Genomic DNA, 23,490 nt, shown 5'->3' on the forward strand with positions numbered 1-23,490 from the left:
AATTAAACACGTTTTTATCGATACTAAAACTGTGAATTAATTTTTATATTTGTGTCATAGGTGGGTCCAGCGGGAGCACACTTCGGTCTACTAGCGTGTCTGGTGGTGGAGGTATTAGGAGCTTGGCCTTTATTACAACATCCTCGGAGAGCTTTACTGAGATTGTTATCTGTGGCAGCACTTTTTCTAATACTGGGAGTACTGCCGTGGATAGACAACTACGCGCATCTGTTTGGTTTTATCTTCGGTTTTCTGCTGTCGTACGCCCTTCTTCCGTTCGTGTCCTTCGGTCCCTACGACCGCCAGAAGAAGCTAGCCCTGATCTGGGTGTGCCTGCTGAGTGCGGCCGTCCTGTTCGCGGCTCTCGTGGCTCTGTTCTACATCATCCCCGTGTACGACTGCGAGATCTGCACCTACTTCACCTGCCTTCCCTTCACGAGGGACTTCTGCGCCTCGCAAAACATCGACTTCAAGCGTGAGGAGCCCGTGGTATGACAAAAATGTAAACGGCCGCATACACCAGCCGTACTCACCACCGCGAGACGTCGCTTGCGAGACACAGTGGCCTCCTACCGTGCGCTAATCGTGGCATGGTACCGGGGGCGAGCAAGAGGGCTGCGCACTCTGGGCAGAACTCGCTTACGCCAGGACTGGCCGAGCTTGCTAATCGGATAAGGGCCAACACAGCGGGGATAGTGAAAGCGGGATGTTTGTATAGTGCCAATCGAAATATCAATCTCCGGGGAGATGCAATTCGCTCGGTATTTTTTTATCTAAAAAGTGGACAGTGAGCTGTGTACAGCGGTATCTTGTAGTTATAAAACATAATATTCACATTTTAACAATTAATTAAGAAGTTTAAGGAAATCCCAATTTGTTGAAAACAAAGTGCTTTATTGTAAGTGAAGTGACTTATTGGGGAAAGCTTATAAAACAAAGTGAAAATCAGTTTAATCAATTCTTTTGTAATACTGTAACAAGAGAAATTCGGAAGCTTTCGGAATGTCGGTTCACCGACTAGGCGAGCTCTCGTTAATATGTAAAAAATATGTATAATATTCAAAGTGTCACACATATTCACATATATTTCTTTATAAAGGACAATTATTATTATTGTATAAATAAGGTTATCCATGATATAAATCATTTTCAATGGAAGATGTTATAAAAATCATTAAAGAAAACATATATTTAAATGAGGAAAAACATTATAAAATGATCAAAAAATATTTTAGTATCGTGTTTGACATTGTTGGATAAGTCGCGTTACTGTTTGTGATCTTGTAAACATCTCATCTCACTGCTCCTCTGACACCTGAGGTGACTACTCTCACTAACTTGCCTTAATACAAATACACATTACCTCCAAGTAATTATTATGTATTACATTCTCTCGTCAAAAACATTCAATGTAACATCTGACTATTTCTTTCAACACTAAGTTATTTATCTGATTTTAAAAAGGTATAACATTTATATAATTATGTGGATTATTTTCGTATTTTAGTTATTGAAATATTAGCATAGCTGAAAAATTGACCAAGAATAATTATTCGAGTAAGTTAAATGACTTGAAATTCATTTTGAACTTTTTGATATACTTTGGAGTTATAATTACAGTCGGGTTTAACTCTTCAAAATACTTCTTACTAGAATTCTTAGATTGAATTAAAAATACGTTTAATTTGTAATCATTTAGGTTTGATCAATTAAATTTATTGTTTAAGATTATTTGAGAACGTAATGAAAATAAACCTGTACCACTGCCATTAGAAAATTAAAATAAATAAACCTTAGTAACCTGATAATCTTCTAGATATCAATTGTTGTAAATATTGAAATTCGTGTTATGATAGGGAACCCAGAAACTCAGTGTGAGATTTTCATCTCCAAACATTGAAATATGTCCTCGTAATTCCCACCCATTCTCCACGGAGTGTCTACTCAGTTGTCAGAGTAAATATAATTCATGTAATCATCTCATGTACAATATAATCATCCGACTGATATTAAGCTCCACCATTAATTTTGTTGTGATCTTTCTTTTTCACACTCTGCGTAGATAGTTATATAACTTAATCAAGTTCGGGCATATTTAAATACACCAGCAATGTGGCAAAGCCGGTGCAAGTGTTATAAGCATGCGATAAATAGGCTCTATAATCCAGAGTTTTATTGAAAATTAGTTATTATTTATGTAAATTATAGGAAGTGAGAGATATGTTTCACGATACATTTATTTTCTAACTGGCCTAAAAAAAATTGGTATATAATACATTACAATTTTTTCAACCTATCATTTATTGAGCCTCAAACATGGTACAATGAAATAATCTCAGAGCGATGAACCGCGACCTGCTTATAGAAACACTCTTTGGATTGTATAGATATTGCAAACGTATTGGGTAGAACAAAAGCGTTGCAAATTTTTGGTTTAACAACAAATGTGTAACGGACAGTTTGTCGCTTGCAATTCTCAACCTGAGTATTTACGGCCCGTTGTTTTGCTGTAAACTGTAGCTAACTTCGTAATTGATAATCCTAGAATGGTTTTTGTCCGTATCGGCGGTTCTACAAGCGGGTCGTGAATTATTACTCTGAGTAAATAATGGTAAATAAAGGAACCTCAAAAAGCAATGCATGCTAAGAAACCAAACATTCCTAATTTTCTTTAACTCGAATTTTGGGTAGTATTTTAGGCAGGTGTATATTCCTTCTATTATAGTTTATTTCCCAAAAAGTACCGCTTAAATAATCTCAAACAGTGATGTCAAATAATGTACATATTATACATAATTTTGGTTGAGTGTCAATTATTTTTCTCATTAATTTAATTTGAATCATAGAAGAAACACTTAAAAGCACTTACTATATTATGAATCCCCATGTGATAATTATTTATAATAGAGTTGAAGTTACGTATTATGATTATCATGTATGTTGTACATGAAAACAAATACTAACATATTGTAGCCAAACCCTGGGAAACGGGACTCTTTTTACCGCAATTACATACAATTATAATTCATTTAAAATGTTATCGATTTTTCGCACAATGTCCTTAAAGTTTTCAATCATAATTAACGTTTATTCATTCATATATATATTTGTAAAAAATATGTTTGAATAGCGACATGTTTAGTTGTGAATTGTATGTTATTCGATTATGTGCATTTGCTAAGCATCTACAACAAAGAGGAGAGTCGAGACTCGAGATAGCATTTCCAGAAATTTTAGGTTAAAAATTGGGCACTCCATTATCGGTATACCGATTGCAGCGAACACAAGATGCTTTAGGCGCCTGTCCAGGGACTACGAAATATTGCAGTGTAAAAACACTATTTTAAACCATATTAGGTTCACGTCTACCATATTGGGAATCAAACCTAAGATCTTTTGATGGTAGGCAAATGAGAAAACTTGACCACGTGGCGGAAAAAAATACAAGCAGACTTATTCGAGACAATCTTTTCATTTGACCACCAGCATTATCATCATCACTCCCCCTCTCCACACCCAGTGGTGCATAGGGCATTTTTAAACCAAACATATTTATATATAACCTACAAAATTCCATTGTTACATAAATGTTAGGTGATCAGTCTTACACTTTATGTGCCAGTCCAAGAACAATGAATTGTGGCAGTTTAAAAATCACTATTGTCAAATCATATATCATAATTTATCTCCCAGGAATCGAACCCAGGACCACAAGAATGGTAGGTGAACGGCACCAACCACTTCGCTACGAGGTAGACTTATCTCCACTCAATTTTCTTAATCAGATTGAATAAAAAACCAGGGTTCTGGTTCTATTTCACACACAGGACTGTATTCTTCATCCGCCGGGACACAGAGAGTATTATTTACCTAGCTTATAAAACTAAGCACTATTTTGTTTTCAATTTCTCCTGTTCTCCTGTATACGATAGTGTCATAAATAAAAGAAACAAACCATTATTGTTTTTACTTATAAGTAAAATGAATCACTCCAAAAAATAATTGCCGAAACTCTCTCGAAAACAATTGATTTCTTCTCTCGAAATTTGGTGATCTACAAAGGTTGATTAATATGCTACATCGCTGATCTATTTCAAAGTGGATGAGAAAAAATCGTATCTTATTTTTTATGTGGTCCCCTGGACTCCAACATTTTCGTAGCTTCCTGGTAGAACATTTGTCCGACCCCCTGCCAACCACTCATCTACAGAGCAGTTGCAAATGTCTTTCCACGCAATGTTCCTTGAGTTTCGGAGATAGCCAGTCAGAGGGGACAAGATCAGGTGGATATGGGGGTGTTTGACCGATTCAAACCCAGCTTTGTGAATAATTGCCATTGACACTAATGCCTCGTGTGCTGGAGCATTGTCCTGATGAAACAGCACCTTGTAGCATTTTGCAGTGGTCAGCGGCTTGTGTAGTAGCCGTTGCAGGTTTCAACTTGTCACTCGGCATTCACACATAGAAGCAGCATATCAATCAACCCTCGTACAACTATTTTTACTTATTGTAGAATAAGGGTTCTATTTTGGAAATCGTTACAAAGAATTTTTATGGTTTATTTTCATTTCTTCAAAATAAATGGGAAACATTATTGATTCCCAGTAAGAAAATAACATCTTACATAATTCTGGGAGCTAAATGCATGGACTCTCTTCTTAAAGTTTTTAGTATAGAACATAAAAATCACACTATTTATTTAAGACGTGTATCCCAGAATAACATTAAAATATTTTTAACCGCTCAAATATTGTCACAAATGAAACATTTTCTTTACAAAGAACAAAATATGCTAAGCACAACGCAATAAAATATATTTTCTATAAGTTTGCAAGTTTGTATGTATTAATAGAATAGTGTATTTAATAATACAAAAATATTCATGTTGTAAAACAGCTTAACGTTTGTTTAAAATGTCCTTATTATAATTATTATTACTATAAACTCTTTTGATAAAATGTTGTTAAGTTTACAAATTCACAATTTTAGTTTAATGTGACTTAAGTTTATGATTCTATCAATTTAATTGATTGTGATATTTTGACGTTTCGAACAAGGACTTTTTTATTCGGATCATTTTGAGTATTTTATAATTATTCTGATTTTATAAAACCTCGAAACAGCATTTAATCATATTTGTATAATAAAATATAATCGACTTAATTTTGTTTACCCAAATAAAGATCCATAGTAATCCCGAGATGTAAATACATGAAAATTCTCACAAATTGGAGAAATTATACAACCCCAAAAGAAAAAAAAATGTCTGTATTGTTTTTAAGACTTGCTACTCATAATACCTTCATAATGTACATTATAATGATATGAATTAATTGTAAAACTTTAGTCTTTATTAAATATTTCAAAATTTATTGACCATGTACCAATTTTTAATTCCCTTCCATTGTACTTATAAATTCATCATCATTTCACTATCTGCACCCAGTGATGCTCCGGCCACTGTACAGGTACACCGAATGCAGCATACCCACAATTAATCATGAAAGGAAGGTGCTGACCCTACCAGAGGTGCTACTCTGAACCGCTCTCGCGGCACGAGAAAACGCGGCCGTATTATCTCGTGTATTTACATACAAAGTACAAGAAATAATACGGCCGCGAGAGCGTTTGGAATACCACCCCAGGAAGTGAACCCAGGCAGGACCCATAGCATGCATGGCAGGCGAAAGTGCCAACATCTACACCATGAGGCGGGACTTATCTCCACTGGATTTCCTTTTTGAGCTATGGTTTCCTAAGAAAGCGGTGCCATTATCTAGTGGTTGTAATATACTGCGATGCGGTGGGTGTAATAAGACCGCTGTCTTAACCGTGTCAAGAAATGTAAACTTAGAGAAAGCGGTGTCGTTAAATAGTGGCCATGACAACTTAACCGTCAAAAATATGCGCTGGAAAAAGCGGTCTTATCCATATTATTCAGTAATTATAATGTGGAAATTGATAAAGTAGAAATAATATCATTATAATATTTTTTTTGTAGCAAATGAAAACTTTTATTATTCATATAATTTGATTGTTATTCACATTTTAATACATTTTTATGTATCTAACATCTCGAGTGTTGTTCCGATATTTCTCCACAAATTTGGTTTTAACTGAGCTTTTTTTAAAGTCTTTGCTCTCCACATTGTATAAGGTTCCATATTTTTTTTACAAAATCAATCAACATTTTGTTATTTTCAGTACTTCATGGTTCACATTTGCACTCATTTGACAGGCAAAAATGTTCACTGCTATACGAGAAAAATCAGTCGAGAACTGTTTGCACCGCTATGACGCCTGTCCTGAAAATGGCGGCATTGCTGTTTGACGTTCTGCTCATAATCATTGCTCTCTAAGAAACCAGCGCTATTAATTTGTACAGACAAAGTTTTAAATCACATCATTCTCTGCTCCGCTCTCTTAGGAAACCATAGCTTTACTATTGGGACGAAGAAGCGCTCATCGAGGGTTCTGGTTCTATTCCACTCATTGAACTGAATTCTTTACCCGCCTGAAATATGGACCGTAGTCAAATGTGGTATAAAAATACATTAAAATTATGTTCTTTTTTTAAATAATTTATATTAATACACAAAAAACATAACTAGAATCAATTTAAAAAATAGCCAACAAGTAAAGGGTGAAATTCACTGGTTTAAGTTTAAGTCTGTGCGTTGATTGAGCACCCGGATGGTGTCCTCCACAGACAGATGGCGGATGGATATCTCCGCGAGGGCTCGGGAGGCGCACTCGTCCCCCGGGAGGCCGCAGCTCCCGGACTGCACGGCGCTGGAGAGGGCCTCACGCAGGAGAATGGCGGACCCGCGCAATAAACCCAGAAGGCTACATGACTCTTTAATTCTGAAAATTGTGTTTACATTAGATACCATTAGCCTATCTTTTGGTAGTCGCTTTAGATCTACTACTACTACTACCATCACACCATTAACCGTAGGGGTAGGCAGAGAGACAATGTACACCACCATACACATCTATCCTGACTTACATCCCTACCACCTTCATACATCTTGTTTTCTCAAATTCAGTTCGTTCATATGTTTTGTCGAATCAACATATAATGCTAACTTCCACGGCCATTCGCTATTTTATAATTCGGTAAGAGGGCGATGCTTTTCATCAAAAAAGTTCAAAGAAGCGCTGAAGGACTTGTCCGTAACTTAGCCAGCGTACAACAATATAATATGGCAAATCACTTTTTCCAATCTCTTCTCTTTAATAAACTTGCGGAATTCTCGGTTATTCAGCCCAGTTTTAGAACTTCAGACATAACCAAACATTTCCCGCACAGAGACTGTTGATGAATGATACAATGTAAGACTAATGGTTTTGAACCACCATCATTTTCTATAGCCTTTGACACAAGAGCGACTACTCCTTTATTTTTACCACACATGCCTCCATCAGTTGTAATAGATTTCAATTTTTTCCATAGAGGGTTCTTTTTATTAGTGGCATTTTCAACTCCCTTAAAAATATCTCCACCAGTGGTTGTGCCGTGAATACTATCAATATCAAGAAATTCTTCATATACTTCATAGCTTTTATCCACTCCTTGAATAAAAATCAACACCTCAGCAGTATCTGACACATCCGTTGATTCATCCAAGGCCAGATAAAACCAGTCAAGATGTCCACTTAGTGTTGAGACTAAGACTCTGTTGTGCACTGCCAGTTTACCAGTCATATTTTTGTCTTTTTATTAGCAATTACGCCAATTACTGTGCTTAGTGCACCGTTCATTTTGTTGCCCTCATTCAGTATTGTAATTATATATCCTAATGTTGATGGCTTCTTACAGGTAACGCAGTCTAAGTTGAGGCGAACACAATACTCACACAGATGTATAATTTGAATACAGATGTTCTTTTTCTGTCCACATTATATTTTATTTGAAATAATAAAGTATGTCTACCTCGTAGTATAGTAGTTAGCACTTTTGGATGTCGTGCATAAGGTCTCAAGTTCAAAACCTGACGAAATAACTTAAAATATTTATTATGTGATTTTTATTTTAAATTAATTAATTTTTCTATTTAAATGCAGAAATATAAGCGTACTTATAATTTACTCAAATACTTCAATTTTGGTGGTCATTTTCAACGAGTTGTAAATAACTCACTATTAGAAAATTAAAATAAAGTTGGGGTGGAGGGGTTTGAACCTCCAATCTCTGATCCGTGAGTCTGCAACACTAGCCACGGTACCACAACCTGATTCACCAATATGCACACTTTTGTGTGTGTTTGTTTACCTCAACTTATGTTGCATTAGCTATATCATTGTGGTGTTTTTTTCCATTTATTTTGCAGTGCCCTTGAGATGTATTTCTGAAAAACGTCTCAAGGACACGGTAATAATTAATATATGGACATCACAAACAAATATGGCATGTTTTAATGGATTTCAATAGAAATTTAAAGATAAAAAGTTTAAAATGCAGATTCTCTGAGTTTGAAAGTATTATTTCAAATTTCTTCAGAATATACTTGTAAAAAAGGGGTTATTTCAAACTGAATTTGAAATCGGTACTTACTTAGGCAGATAAGCTTCGGGTGAACTGGTGTACTGCGCAAATATTGGCATCAAGTTTCTGGTCATGTCAAACTGGAACTGTTGCGCTCCGCCCAGTCCCCAAAGACATTCTACGACTACTTCCTACAAAATTACCAATCCAAAATATTTCAATATAATCAATTTGATTGAATTGATAAAAATACCTTATCGTCTAAAACAGCTTGCTTTAAACTACAAGAAATAAGTGCCATTATTATGTTAAACAAGCGAAAATGAGCATATCGACGGTACAAAGAATAAAGGACTGATATGTCATAATTTTGTAGGAGAGTCAATTATTATGTAGGATTTCAAAAAATAAAAAATTAGCATAACTTTTTTGTTTTATATTAATTCCAAAACAATGGGTAAGATAAGTGTTGTGTAAAACTATTGAGGCCTAAAGTTATAAATACCAAAAACCATTTTTTTAATGTAAATTTAAAGAATAAATCGTAAAAGTAGGTCCGATTTTGTGTGATGTTTAGTGCGTTTGAATGTTTAATAAGCCTATGTTAATGCGTTAGTGCTTGTCGGTGAATCAAGCAAACATACTATTTTTGCTCATGTATATCCAGATCATTACCAAAATATAAAATCTCGAAACAAAAACCTCGCTGCTCATAAATGAGTTTTTTTGTCAAAGCAATTAACTTTGCTGGATATGTTTAAATAAGTTTTTAATGTGATTCTAATTGGGTGTATTATTTCAAAAGCAATAAAAAAAGTGATCATAAAAAGTGAAAAATTTTGTGTTTTCGTTCAAAACAAGTGCCAGACATTATCCAGATTTTTGTATATCTGGATAACGTCTGGCACTTGTCAATCCGGAAAATTTTAGTTTTACTTTAAATGAAAACTTCATGTTATGCATATGCAAGCAAAGTTTATTAAATGTTTTGAATTGACTGTAAATCTATTGATTTTATGAGAGCCGTTCAAAAGGTTTTTTTACAAAAATGCCAAAACGGACATCTGATATCCATGAGTGTAGACTCATACGACGCACTTTAAAATTCTGAGAAAAGTTGTGTATATAACTCAATTTTGGCAAAAGTAGCGCATCAGCCTTTTTACTGTTGATATAAATATATCAATATGATAATGCATTATAGGTTGCATTTGATTAAGTCTCTTATATAGAATCAATAATATGGAAACAAAACAATATTTAATATTTTAATCATTTCATACTAAACAATCTGTTCAAATATTAAAATTACTTGCTATATGTTTAAAGAGTTAAATTTACATACTTCAAATATAAAGTTGTCTATCTCACGAGCAACGGCTCTAGTGAGGGGGGCAAACAGTTGCGGCATCAGTGACGAGTGTAGCTTCAGAAGGCGGGAGCTCAGAGCCCCTAATGCTCCACACAGGGCCCCTGACAGGGTACGACTTCGCCAGTCACTGGCCTCGGGTAGGCAGTGCCATCTTGGAAAAGAAAATATCAAGTTTCAAAAGTTAAGAGATTAATTAAGAAAAAATAATAAGCACTTCTTGATACAGGTAGAGCCAAATCATCACAACACACCCCTATCTGCACTCGTGGTGCATAGGGAAGTGAATTGGTACACCAAATGAAGGGTCAAAGTGAATTATAGCAGTGTTAAAACCATCTTACTGACAAACATTTCTTACAGGCGTACAGGTCTCAAATACGGTAGGCAAATGCGCCAACCACTGCACTTCGAGGTGGATTTAACTCTATTTGATTTTCCTTTTTAGGATTTTTACTTTTCCTGTTCTATTTTACATACAAAACTGTATTCTTCATTCGCCCAGACACAGACAAAATATTAGTAATAAATTTAATTCTTTGGTAACACAACAGGGTTGTTGAATTAAAATAAAATCCTTGCAATATGTAAGGGTGATTTCATTGTCCATTGAGATTTCAAATCAAAATATGTACACATTATTGCATGGTAAAATATCAGTAGTGAATGTGTTTGAGTAAAGATGATTAGATTAAATTAAACTTACCAGAAGTTTTGTTGTACAGGTCGTGTGTATTCAAATGAAAGATGCACTTACATATTACATAAAGTTTATTACTAATTTGAACATCTTACTTATCTATAACAGATGTTCAAATATGGTAATATAAAATAACAATAACAAACTGAATTAATTTAGCTGTTGCGGTAAAATGAGTTGAATTTACGAAAATATCATGTGTCGGTTGCAACGTTGTGCTTGACGTCTAGTACCAGAGTTGAACAGAGAAAGTCTGGCTTGGCTGGTTTCCATTTTGTAGCGGCTAGTGGCGTGTTATATCGGTCTCCCTGTCTCTGGTGTTGCCAGAGGTGGCCATAAATATTTTTAAAAGCATTTAATAAAATTGTTTACAAACCTTACATAAATGCATTATTTCATGTCGGTGGTTGTGTGACAAAGCTGTTAAAATATTTTTAATGAAGATATATAAAAGAAAATATTTTATTTTTTTTTATAAATATTTTGAGTAATGCTTCTTTTGCTTTACTAAGTTCAAGCTTTGAGAGCTATCAAAGATAATATATAGAGTCCAACATAATGTTTGTGCATAAAGCACCTCAGTAAGCAGTAGTGGATCATACCACAAATACCTTATTTTCTTTATAATATGCTTTTGGGAAATACTGTGCACCGTACTACTTCACTAATTGAATTTTCAGTAAAATGAACTTACTTTTGATTACGATAATCTCTGGAAGCCGCTTTTACTTCTAGTACTAGGTCATCACAGATAAGAGTGCATGTTCCATCCACCAGCCGCTCCAAGAGCCCAGGTATTTCCTCGAAAACTCCAGCGTCCGGGTCACTCTCCTCTTTAAATAGCAGCTAAAATAAGACAAACCATATTTTAACTGCAAACACCCATTAAGAATTTTCGAAAATATATCACGTTAATTATAACAATAGTTTTTGTTGAAAGTTAATTTTAAAATATCCTTTTGTTTGTCTCTTCAATAGAACAATGCACATATCATCAACTTGAATTTGCTTAGTATAATAATTACGTATTCCAAAGTACTTAAATATTATTATGTTAAGGAAAACTTAATAATTGTAAAGCTTCCGAAAAACAGCACTATACAAATCGGTTAAGATTTTATTTTTATTTCCCGCCTCGCAGTGGTTATCGCATTTTGATATTATTAAAAAGAAATATTTTTTCATAAAAATATTTTATAATTTTGTCACTTCTAACTGGTATAAGAGGTCCCCTTACAAATAACATAATGCAGTGCCCGCCATAGTGCGCATAAGAGATAGAAGAAAAAATAATACGGGTGATATGGAATACCTGATTCTTTGGATCTGCAGCGGCTTGTGCCTCATGCTGTAGGTGTAGTGCCTCCAGTTGTGCCAACTGCCGGGACTCTGCTTCAACTTGCAAGAGAGATATGGAGCCGCCACGATCTTTAACACAATTCAACATACACTTTCAATATATTTAAATACACTGACGAGATTAAATTTTGTAAAAAACATGTTTTTAGGCTATTCTATAATGTATTATGTATATCTGTTTCGTAATAAATCTTCAGTGCCAAAATAACCATCAACTATAATACACAAGTACCATGAACGTGGTTAAGTTAAAGTTGGTTAGGTCTAAGCTCATTTTATAAATTAGTAAACGAGCTGTGGACAAATTTGCCTGGATGTCAAATCAGAACTAAAAATACTGTATCCTTATTACAGGAAATTCATTCAAAGTGCACAATAGTACCTACGTAAACTTTAAGTCACCGTCACGTGACACTCAGTCAACAGAATATTTCTTATTTATTTATTTATTTTAATAGGGTACAATAACAGATAGCTGGACATACATACATAATATTACTAGACCCCTCACCCTTTACATTTATAAAAGTAATAATAAAGTATAAAAGCTAAAGAAACATGTTTTCAAAAGAAGAAAATGTACATTATAGTAAAACCGTTAATAAAAAACTAGGAAAATTAATAAGAAATAAAAAAAATAAAATAAGAAACATTGTTATTTAACTCAAAAAAACTCTACTTTTTTGTTTCAACCATACTTTTGGGGAATAACAGTATCCTTTTTTGAACTTTATTTTTGAGCTTCAATTAAAAAATCAAAAACAGAATTAAAACTTAGTCCTTTGTGATGGAAATAGCTTTAATTAGAGTTGAAAGTCTGTATTATTTAATTAAATACCTACTCTAATATTATTAAAAAAATTATAAAGAGGATTGGCCTACTACTCGGTTAAAGTGTACAATCTACTTTCATTATCCATAAGGACAATTAGTAAGTTCTCACAATATAAAATTGCTATTAAGACATGGATAGTAGAGGTGGGTTGCGCACGGATCGATGGGTAGATCAAGCCAAATAGGTAAAATGTGTGTACTGTTTATGAAATTTGTTCTATTGGTCTATATAAATTGGTGTGTTTATAAATTGGATGTTTTTTATGATTATTTTAGTTTTTCATTGTTAATTATATTAAAGATAATTAGGTTCATTAGATCAATTACGTTTTAATTATTGTTATTATTATGTTAACTTTTTTAAATAGCTAATCTTAGGCATGTTTCACATTTTGTAAAATGTTTCCCTCGGCACGGGACACCCCAGTGACATTATTCTGTATAAAAAAAGAATACACACAATGTAAAAGTATAAATAAATACTGTATATCTTACTTCTAATAGATGGAAGTGTACTTGCTATAGGCCTGGATGGAGTTGTATCCAGATCAGGAATGGGCATATGCTGTAACTCTGTGAAGTAGTGGAACTGTCTCTTGTAGTAGTGCAGCTGGAGATACGGCTGGAAATATGGAATAATGTGTTTAACAGAAATACATTTTAAAAGAATATAAAATAAAATGTAAATACTTTAATTTGTCGATCAAAAATTATAAATAAAAGTACAGACCATCAACATAGAACAGTGAGTAACAATATATGTACACAACTTGAGGAAAATTATATAAACGTCACACCTTACGGAAATCGAATGAAAATTCTTACATCAAGATATGGTATTAAATGATTGCATAATATAATATGACATACATATTTACATCCATGAATATGCTAAAATTTTTCGATATTAAAAACAATAACAAACTTTACCTGTTGGTAAACGTGGTGGTGTATTTTAGTATTTACATGCGTAGTCATACATGGCGAGTGTCTCGGCACATGATGAAGAGATGGGTACATTTCAAAACCGATAGGCAATAAGACATCGGTAAGTGGTTATATACTAATCATCATCAACATTCCATTTCCGTAACGAATGGTGCATAGGGCACTGCATTGGTACCTCAATCGCAGCGGCGCATCTTGATCATTTTTTGTTAGTTTTTTTACAGAAAATAAGGATGATCAGTCTTACGGTTCACGTGCCAGTATAGGGACTATGAAATATTTTACACTTAGTATTTACACTAGTATTTTACACTTTTTTTTTTAATATTTCATGTCAACCATTTTAAATTTGTCAAGGAATTGATCCTGAGACCTCTTGCATGGTAGGCAAACACGATGACCATTACACCATGTGGCCAACTATGTATAATTATTTACATTAATAATAACACATTTTTTACTATCTGATTATTACATATTTTTATAACAGTTATAAGAAAATTAATAAAAAAATATATGATGTCAAATACAATTAAAATATTTAAAAACCCGTATAAACCAATAAATCAGCTAATGACATATTTATTCACCACTTAAAAAAAGTTTATTTGTCTCATCCCTCGATCGTCAAATTCAGTACCCATCCACAGAGATTTAGATATATCCAAAATATTCCTAGTTTAATTTTTTGAATTAATAAAATAACTGTACCACAGAGTGCGACCAGTCCACTAGGGCCTGGCGAATGTGGTGGGCAACATTAAGGAGAGCGAGCAACTTGGTAGCCCCTCCCTCGAGCCCCCTCCCCTCCCCGCCGCAACTGCTCCCTCTGTGTAGCTCCTCCCCGATAAGCTGCGTCAGGCGAACTCGCAACTCTTCACACAGCTCTATCTGCAGCTCCAGGAACTGTAACCTGCAAAATTAAAGGTCTTTTGAAACATACTAAAGAGAGGAAATGAATCAACTATGAGTATTTTGAATTTGAAAGATAAAAGTTATGTTAATATTTTTTAATATTAAAAGAAATGGATAGATTTGGTTTTATGTATTAGGGTCACCTGGAAACTAATTGGGACACCTGGGAAGAGACAACTGTATAAGATTGCTCCGTAAATAAATTTAAAGTATCGATGCTGTCTTCATTATTACCCTTATATGTTTACAAATAGATATAATTTTGAATAAACTTAATGATGTTGCAAATATGTATTTTAACTATTGCTAATTGAACCATAATATAATTTATAAATATGTATTTTAACTATTGCTAATTGAACCATAAAATTATTTACTAATCTATTTACTAAATTATAAAATTACATATTGTACCATAAAAATTAATTACCATTATTATTTTATTGAATTATTCCATTTTTATTAACATTTTACAACAGAGATGAAGAACATTTAAGAGAAGGTAATATAGAAGTCCAGGCATCTACAGGGCTTATGACCTGTCAATGGCTGGTTTAAGTGGCCACTTTATACACTGTGTAATATTCACCATTCTGCCTATATTTGAACATCTATATTCCTTCAATTCTTTCATCTGTTGATGTTTGTGAAGTTAAAGAGCTGAAACCTTTATTTATGCAGGTGAGATTCATCTAATTGAATTATTTCACCTACATACTAGGCAACGCCTGAAAATATTATTTTTTCCATTTCTATACTTCTTCATGGACCAGGTAATTTATCAACAATTTATCCATTTTTATTTTTACTATCAAAATTAATTACTAAATTGATTTATTCTTAGATACATGATCTTAACTATGCTATAGCATGTATTAGAAAATAACTTATCAGTATTATATTCTTTGACAGGCGTAAATTTTAATAATGTATTTTATATATTGATGTGTCATTATATTTATAAATGCATTAATTTAAGTATTGAAGAGTCCCTACTTAACAGGGAATTTTCAAACAATCTAATTTCAAACAAATAGATAAAACATGGGTAAGTACTACAAGAAAATACACATTTTATATTTACAAAGAAAAACCAAATAAAGGTATTATACAAATCATGACGAACATAATTAAAAATGCAGATATTTACAATGAAATAAGGACCTATGTATAATAAAGAAGAATTCCCTAGGTAAACCATGACAGTGAATCCAAAGACAAGAGAATGTGTGTGTTCTGCTCAGAAGAAAGCACAGTCCCAACTGTATTAGCATCCCACAGGATCAGCTGCCTGTCTCACTATATTTAACCCATCTAGGAGTCTGCGCATTTGTGGAGTTCCCAACATGATATCCTGTGGTATCTACAGTCCACTGGAGATAATATCTCACCTGTGCCCGGGCTGCGGTAGCACCGAGTACCGGTCATGGACAGTGTGAAGTAAGGAGATGAGCCAGTCAGCTCCCTGAGGAATGCCTTCGGCATCTCTCTCTGTACCATCCTGTGACCCGAGCACTTGGAGCCATTCATCGCCACTTAACATCTCATCCATCTTTTGGATGGCAACTGAAATAGAAATAAAATATATATAAGTACAGCGCCGGATCTAACGGGATCTAGCGGCCTGTCATTTACTGAAAAGAATGGGATTATACACATTTGTAAATAATCACGAGCATATTATTCTCTCTTCCCTTGTAAGCATGTATCTAGATCTTTGTGCACAATTTATCATTTCTTCTAATTGTTTTACTGTAAATGGGGAATCATATTTTTGTCTAAGGCTTCACTCAAATACAAGAAACTAAAACATATTTTTTTTAAATAAATATATGATATAACATGATTTAAAATAGTACTTTCCACTATTTTTCAATTGAAAAAGAGAATACATTTTCTATAGTAAATAAAATGCACTGAACAAAAATATGTTTGAAAACAAGTGGAAGCAAAAGTATATCTTTAGTTAAATACAAATCATCATCATCTCCCTGTCGACACCCGATGGTGCATAGGGCACTGCATTGGTACAATGAGAAAGTTCAGTGCTACAGGAAATTTGATATGAAAAATGTTTTCTTACAAGCGGCAAACATTAGAGCTTTTAATTGTGCAGCGAAATATCTAAAAAATGTGATTTTAATAAAAATAAACCACTTTGAACTGCATCACAAGTTCTTTCAAATAAACCAATGATAGAGTGTTGTGATAGATTTCCGGGAAGCCAATTCACCAATCAGAACAAATAAATAAAAATTTGAACTTCCTCAGTAATGTGGCGTACATTGGTCATCTGTTACTGAAGGAAAGGTGATCAGCCTAACTTTTAAGATACCAGTCCAGGAACATGAAATATTGCAGTGTAGAACTACCTATTTAATTAATATTTCATGTCGACCTTCCCAGGAATTGAAACCGGGACTTCAAACATGGTAGGCGAATGCGCCAACCACTGCACTACGAGACAGACATATCTCCACTCGATTTCCTAATATGGGATTTTTACCTGAGAGCACACATAAAGTTGAAAACACTTGTCCAGGATTCTGGTTCTATTTCACACACAGATCTGTATTCTTAATCCGCCCAGACACAGACTACTAATAAGTATATGAAAACTATTAAATTACAATTTTTTCATGAAATAAAAGTACTATTAATTATGTTTATTAACGTACATTTCTTTTCGACTGCTAGCCATCTTTGTAGATATCTGGCATCGGTAAGTACCGAAGTAACTCGGGGACTGGATTCATCATCTGGTGAGGGAATGTCTCCAACAAGAGATCGGAGCTCTCGCTCGAAGCCTAGACACTCGTCCACAGCGTGGGAGAACAGCACATCATCGGAGATTATAGTAGCAAAAAGTAAATGGAGACGATCCACAACCAAGCGCAGGAGACCACAAGTAAATTCATGCTACAAATTTAAATAATACAGATATGTATGGACAAATAATATAAAATAAAAATAATTATATGAAGACAGGGCAGTATTATTAAGCAATTTTTTAAGAAAGATTGTTGATAGAAACCTATTTAAATGTAAATTTTTGGAGTTGTGTGTATTGCAATATTTTTTATTTTTTTATTTACTATAAAAGTACATATTATATTATAATATAAGATAAAATGGTAACGTATCCCAAACTTCGTGGGACCAAAAGCCATGTGTTGAGTTGGGATACAATATGATTGAGAGTGGAAGCATATATCTTCTTCTTCTTGTGCCTTATCAGGTGTCCCCGATATTGGCAATCACTTATAAAAAGTTAGCACTTCTTAGTATCTAATTACTAAATTATACCTTCATAAAGAAACTTTGTAGTTTTGAAACCGGTTGGTAGAAAAAATAAAAAATAAGTGGTGAAAAACAATTATTTTTTTTAATAATTAATCAATTTATGTAATGGCTCGCAGCAGTCTCCTGCAATAGTCTCTTTCCCTAGACAAATTATAATATTAGAACACATTGAATCACACTATTTAAAATATAATTTAGACTTGAATAAGCTGAGAAATAAGAATATAATTGACGCTAGATTGGTTAACCTTATGCACACCTGATGATGCAAGGGCGATGAATCGGCACAAAGCACAGGCGGCTCCTTTTCATTTTGTAAATATGAACAGAATATATAAGGTATAAAATTTATTAGTATTATAAATACAAAAATGTGTTTATCTGTATTTTTTTGTTTCTTACACGTCGCAACGGAGGGACTGATCAATGTAATTTTTTGCATTGGGATAGCCGAAGAACTAACAAGTGTCATAGGCTACTTTTCATCTTCTATTCTTAGTGGAAAAATGAATTAATATAATAACGATGCTACATTTCCATAGACTAACGGATCGTGGTATTTTTTTAATAGTGATAAGTGTAAATAATAATAGTGATGATTTTGTTTGTATTTTGTTCTATTGCACTAACATTGTACGTAACTAAATCATAGGAATTATTAAAAAATATTCTGTCAGCACGCATATTTAATGAGAAGTTATAAACAAACTATCTGCACATGTCCTAGCACTACACGGACTATGTATATTGTCTTTTCTCCAACGCATGATTTTCCGCTATTATAGTCTATCTCGCTCAAGCCACAATTTCATCACATTTGGTATTTTTTATAAAAACTTAAGAGTTAAAAACAAAATATACACAGTGACAATTAGCGCGTATGTGAGATGACAGATAAGAAAGTCGTCTACTAAAGATGATCTCACTAGACCTTTCGGAGCTGGTATTGAATAAAATAAAAATATAATTTTGCAATGAATACAGGTTTCTGTATATCTCATTTATAACATAAATTATATTTTTACCTCCCAGTGATGTGCACAACATACTACATACCTGAACGTCGATGTCCATATCCAAACCCTCAATCACCGGGTTTAGATGTTTGTCGATGAAGGGGAGATGATCACGAAGCCAGGACAGGATCTGAGTCATGAACCATTCGGGTCTATCCAGACGATTCGTCTTTCGATTCCCAGAGAAATGAAATGTGAAACGTTTCTTTAGAGATTTCAGCATTATGCGTATAGGCAGACTAGAGTCTTGATCTAAAAAATATTCAAATTAAAAAACTCACCTTTTTACATAAACATTTATACTTCAACTGTTTAATTAATATCTGCAGTCGAGAACTATTCTGGAGTACATTCTTCAACAAGGTAAATAGTTAGCATTCTCATAAGAAAGCTCTTTGAAATCTACAGTTTGAAATTTGAAGTTAAGGGTGATTTTAAGAACACCATTTTATTTTATATGAAGAAATAAATGGAACATTTTATTTTTAATTTAGTAAAGTTGAAATAATAAAATATTTGGAATAAAATACAGAAAGGCATCAATGAAATAATAACAGGACAGAAAATACTTACCGCTTGTAGCTTTTCCAACATCTTCTGCATTGTTCGTGGCTTTGGGCATCTGAATTTGCAGAAGATATTGCGCAAGGACTTTAAACTTAGCCAACGCCTCGGGAGAGACAGGAGTACGGAGAGACATGGTGGTAGAATTGAAGGGCCATTGCAATTGCTTTAGGCAATCTTCAAACTCCCTGTAATTTTATTTTATTTTTATATATCGCACCTCCGATAAAATAGAGTTATTCTCAAAAAATTTGATATTAAATTATTATACAGAATTAATTATGAAAAAAACTTGCCCATACTAAGAAAAAGGCAAAGTTCTAGCTCTAAAATTTAACTACCTTATGGCTTTCTGACACACTTACATAAATATTTATTTGAACGCGTTAAAATATTTTTAAAAACACACATGAAATAATTTCAGAGTTTAAAAGATTTCTGAAATTATATTAGAAAAATCCCAGTAATCGCCAAATGAAAGTAATTCTCTAATGAAAGAACCGGGCGACTTCTGGAAAGTTTTATTTAAGGTGATTCTAAACGAAAATCCGAAACTAATTATTCATAGATAGCACTTTTATCATTTTTTATTGAAAAATGCCATTTTTACGTTTATTTTCAATGGAAATTTTACAAAACTTGGTTTATGGAAACATTACACTATATTGATTGTAACAAATACCATAACAATATAATTTAGGTCCTATTCATAAAATGGTGTACAAAACAAAAAAAAAATTATCTTATTTTAGCCGTCTAGCTGACTGCGCCACGGCGCCTGTCATTGCATAGGTATTTATTATGTATCGAATAGATAATGGAAAATGGTTTCTATTAATTTTATAGCAATAACAATCGTAAGATAAAAATAAAATAAATATATAAACAATCATATTTAGTAAAAATCAAATAAAATATATAAATGTATACATATGAATATTAAAATTAATGAAAAACGAACTCCCTCTCTAAACACGAGTTTTCACTTTATTAGAGAGGTAGAAATGTTATAATTAACTATGAATCTACAAAACATTAACCTAGACTTTATAATTTTTTTAAAAAAGAGCTACTAAAATGTGCAAAGGAGAAGAAAAGTATATTTCGATGGAGTTTCAAAAGCTAGTGTATTTTTAATGTTTTGGATGTTCAGTGTTTATTTTTTTTAAGCATTGTATTATGGTTACCATTTTTTTAAGGGTTTAAATTACTCCACCGGTGGTATCCAATTTCCTATAGCATTGAATTTTCTCATTATAATTTAAATCCAGTAAAATAACTGTAAATGAATCAACACCACAGAAAAATGCTGAGAAAAGCATTAAAAACATTTGTCATTCACAGTATAATTATAAATAAGCATTTGGATTTTTTTTATTAGGCCATGTAAAGAATTCTACTACTTACTTTGAAAATTTCTCCTTCAGAATATTATACCAGTAATATGTTGTGTCAGAAATAAACGTTCCTCGGTGACCTGTATTATATTGAGACTTCAATTCGTAGAGACGTTGGAGGTAAAGTATGCTCTGTTCAGAATCTTTGCAATCCTTCAAATCCAAACTACAAGAAATATGTTATGTGATCATGTTGCATATAAAAACAAACTTAAAGATTTACGATACACAAATAATATAATAAGACATATCTGATACCAAACTATCCTAACTAATATATATGTATTTTTAATGTTTCTAAATTACATTATTGAAATAATTATTACAAACTCAATAATTTATTATCACAATAAATTATTATTCACAATAAACAAAGAACATGAGATAAAAAAGTGTTGCCAATATAGTTAAAAAATAAAAGTTCATTTTTATTCAAAAATGTTCCATTTTTCCACTTATTTTTAAAAGTACCTTTTTAGTGTTCAGCTGTTTTAGGTTATAAATTTAAATATCAACTATAAAGGTAGTTATACAAAGTAAGAGTGACATTTGAAATTTTAAGGTTATTTGATAAACAGACATTGAAAAGCTATTACTTTTAATCAAATTGATTTTGGCACAAAACAGATATTTTTCAAAAGGTAAGTAAACACTTATGTTTTTTTCTAACTATTAACTGTGCATAGTGCGCTACATTGGTACACCGATTTTGCACCATTATCTTGATAAATTATCCATTAAATGTAGCATTAAGATGATCCATTTTCTATTTAAGATATTAGCCCATGTAAGCAATAAAATATTACTGGTGTGGATGACCTTTTAAGAATACACGTTGTATGTAATAGAAAAGATTAAACTTCTTAGATTTTCACGGCCGTTTAGATGCGCAATAAGTTTTTCTGGGTTATTATGCGGTGTGTCATTTGTACTATTAACTGACGTTTCGGATCGCATTACAGCGTCCATCATCAGGGTTGATGTATTTTGTGTAGACAGATGTGTAATAAAATATTAAACCGTTGAGTGAAATAAACTTTGACCATGCATACCTCACTGTGTCGACACTTTGTAATATCTCTAAATATTCCTTGGTGGCTTCCAATCGCCAAATATCATTCACAAGAACGCCGAGTTTTTCAGTGATGGGTGTCATTTGTTTTATAAACTCTTCATTTTTTTCACAAGCAATGGTTGCCTTTTCTTTAAGTGATTTGATTTTCTTCGAAGCTGTTTCTGCCCTGGCGAGAGCTGCAGATACTTTTGAAGGGACTTCGCAATTGGCTAACGAGAGCTAGAATTTTTTTTTAAAAAATCAATAAGTGTAATGAAAGTTTAATTAAGAATGTTGATTAATCAATGAATGCTAAATACTTATGTAAATGTACTTACAGATTTTTCTAAATCTTCCTTTTTAGCCAAAAGTTGAGTTCTTAACTCATAAATTTTATCGAAATCCTTTAAATCTGTTCCCAATTTTTCATTTAACTCATAAATCACATTTTTCTTTCGTTCTTCATTTATCTTATTCATTTTGATTTGATTTTATCCAGTGCAGAAAAACCAAATTTAAGATGCATAGCTAGTACTCGAAAAGCTTTTTGCAGATAACATTTTGTAAAATATATTTACAATATCAGTTCCCTGACCACATTTTTTTATATTGTTGACACATTTACATTTTCAATTTTCGTACTTTAGTGACAAGTGACAGTGACAGAAGCTGACGCTGTCAGAATAAATGTTACCAATCTTCAAAAAATAGCAAATACGGGGCAGGTTGAAAAAATATTTTTTAAGTATCTACCCATTAGTAGGTCTTGTACCAACCCTTGCAGGTTTTTTTACGATTTACATTATCTCCGACTACTGCCTGAATAAAAATATAACGTAATTATAAAAACCCTTAAAAAGCTTCATTGTCTACTTTTATTTGGAACATAAAATTACCTTCAATTCCATTTAGATTTTCATGGCCGCAGCAAATTGACTTTTATTTGGTTGTTGTGCCATGTTTTGTTTGCACTATTTGCCAAGGTTTTGAATTACATTGCAATGACCATTATCAGGGATAAAATTTTTTACTTACCTATTCAAGAACATAGTGTAGTAGAACCATGTTTTCGATAGTAATTAAATTTAGGTTATTTCAATAATTAAATGGAAGTTATAATACCTAATAGAAAAAAAAAACCTTATCTTGAATTTGAATGGTACTACCAAATACCTCGGTATGCAAGGTATGTACTATATACAATAAATAACCACCGTGCAGTATAATAGTTAGCGCATTTGTCCCTTGTGCATGAGGTTCAAGTTTTTATTTCTGACTAGCTCGACATAAAAAAGGCATTTGGGATAGTTATTGTAACGTACATCTTTGTTTTTGTTATTTATTCGTCATAATTTATAATTGAGTTGTTAAAATTTAGCAATACATAAATAAAATATTGATTGAACTCAGTTACATTGATATTGCAAACAAAATGCCATTTGTAGACAAAACTGGATTCTACTCCCTTTAGAGTTATTAAGATTGCAATTTAAGACTGATGAATCTTACATATACAAACGTCAACAGATGGAAGAGACGAGGA

At 32.8% G+C, this 23,490-nt stretch overlaps 2 protein-coding genes across 3 annotated transcripts in view; one reads left to right on the forward strand and one right to left on the reverse strand.

Annotated features, from left to right (window-relative positions):
* The window catches only part of rho-5 (rhomboid-5), a gene marked incomplete at its 5' end in the record, with an annotated part of 140,309 nt that extends 134,932 nt beyond the window's left edge, over nucleotides 1-5,377 (forward strand). The window contains one exon of the mRNA XM_088227870.1: nucleotides 61-5,377. Within this exon, the coding sequence (XP_088083996.1) occupies nucleotides 61-495 (435 nt within the window). The remainder of the gene's footprint in view (nucleotides 1-60) is intronic.
* Rint1 (RAD50 interactor 1) lies at nucleotides 905-22,627 on the reverse strand. Of its 2 annotated transcripts, XM_088227867.1 has the most exons (14): nucleotides 22,286-22,627; nucleotides 21,946-22,187; nucleotides 20,904-21,059; nucleotides 19,506-19,684; nucleotides 18,973-19,184; nucleotides 17,292-17,532; nucleotides 16,005-16,179; nucleotides 14,410-14,611; nucleotides 13,246-13,372; nucleotides 11,870-11,985; nucleotides 11,252-11,403; nucleotides 9,834-10,011; nucleotides 8,558-8,679; nucleotides 905-6,864 (listed from the first exon to the last, which is right to left on the reverse strand). In XM_088227867.1, exons 1-14 carry the CDS (start codon nucleotides 22,424-22,426, stop codon nucleotides 6,651-6,653), a joined length of 2,457 nt encoding a protein of 818 aa, XP_088083993.1. In that variant the 5' UTR covers nucleotides 22,427-22,627; the 3' UTR covers nucleotides 905-6,650. The 2 variants fall into 2 exon arrangements, with proteins under 2 accessions (XP_088083993.1, XP_088083995.1); XM_088227869.1 differs by lacking the exons at nucleotides 21,946-22,187; nucleotides 22,286-22,627 and adding an exon at nucleotides 21,200-21,287.
* Between the last annotated feature and the right edge of the window lie 863 nt (nucleotides 22,628-23,490).

This window comes from Micrasema longulum, unplaced genomic scaffold (genome assembly GCF_059751315.1).
Source record: "Micrasema longulum isolate JH-2025_06_02 unplaced genomic scaffold, ASM5975131v1 h1tg000546l, whole genome shotgun sequence".
In the NCBI taxonomy this organism is placed as follows: Eukaryota; Metazoa; Arthropoda; class Insecta; order Trichoptera; family Brachycentridae; genus Micrasema; species Micrasema longulum.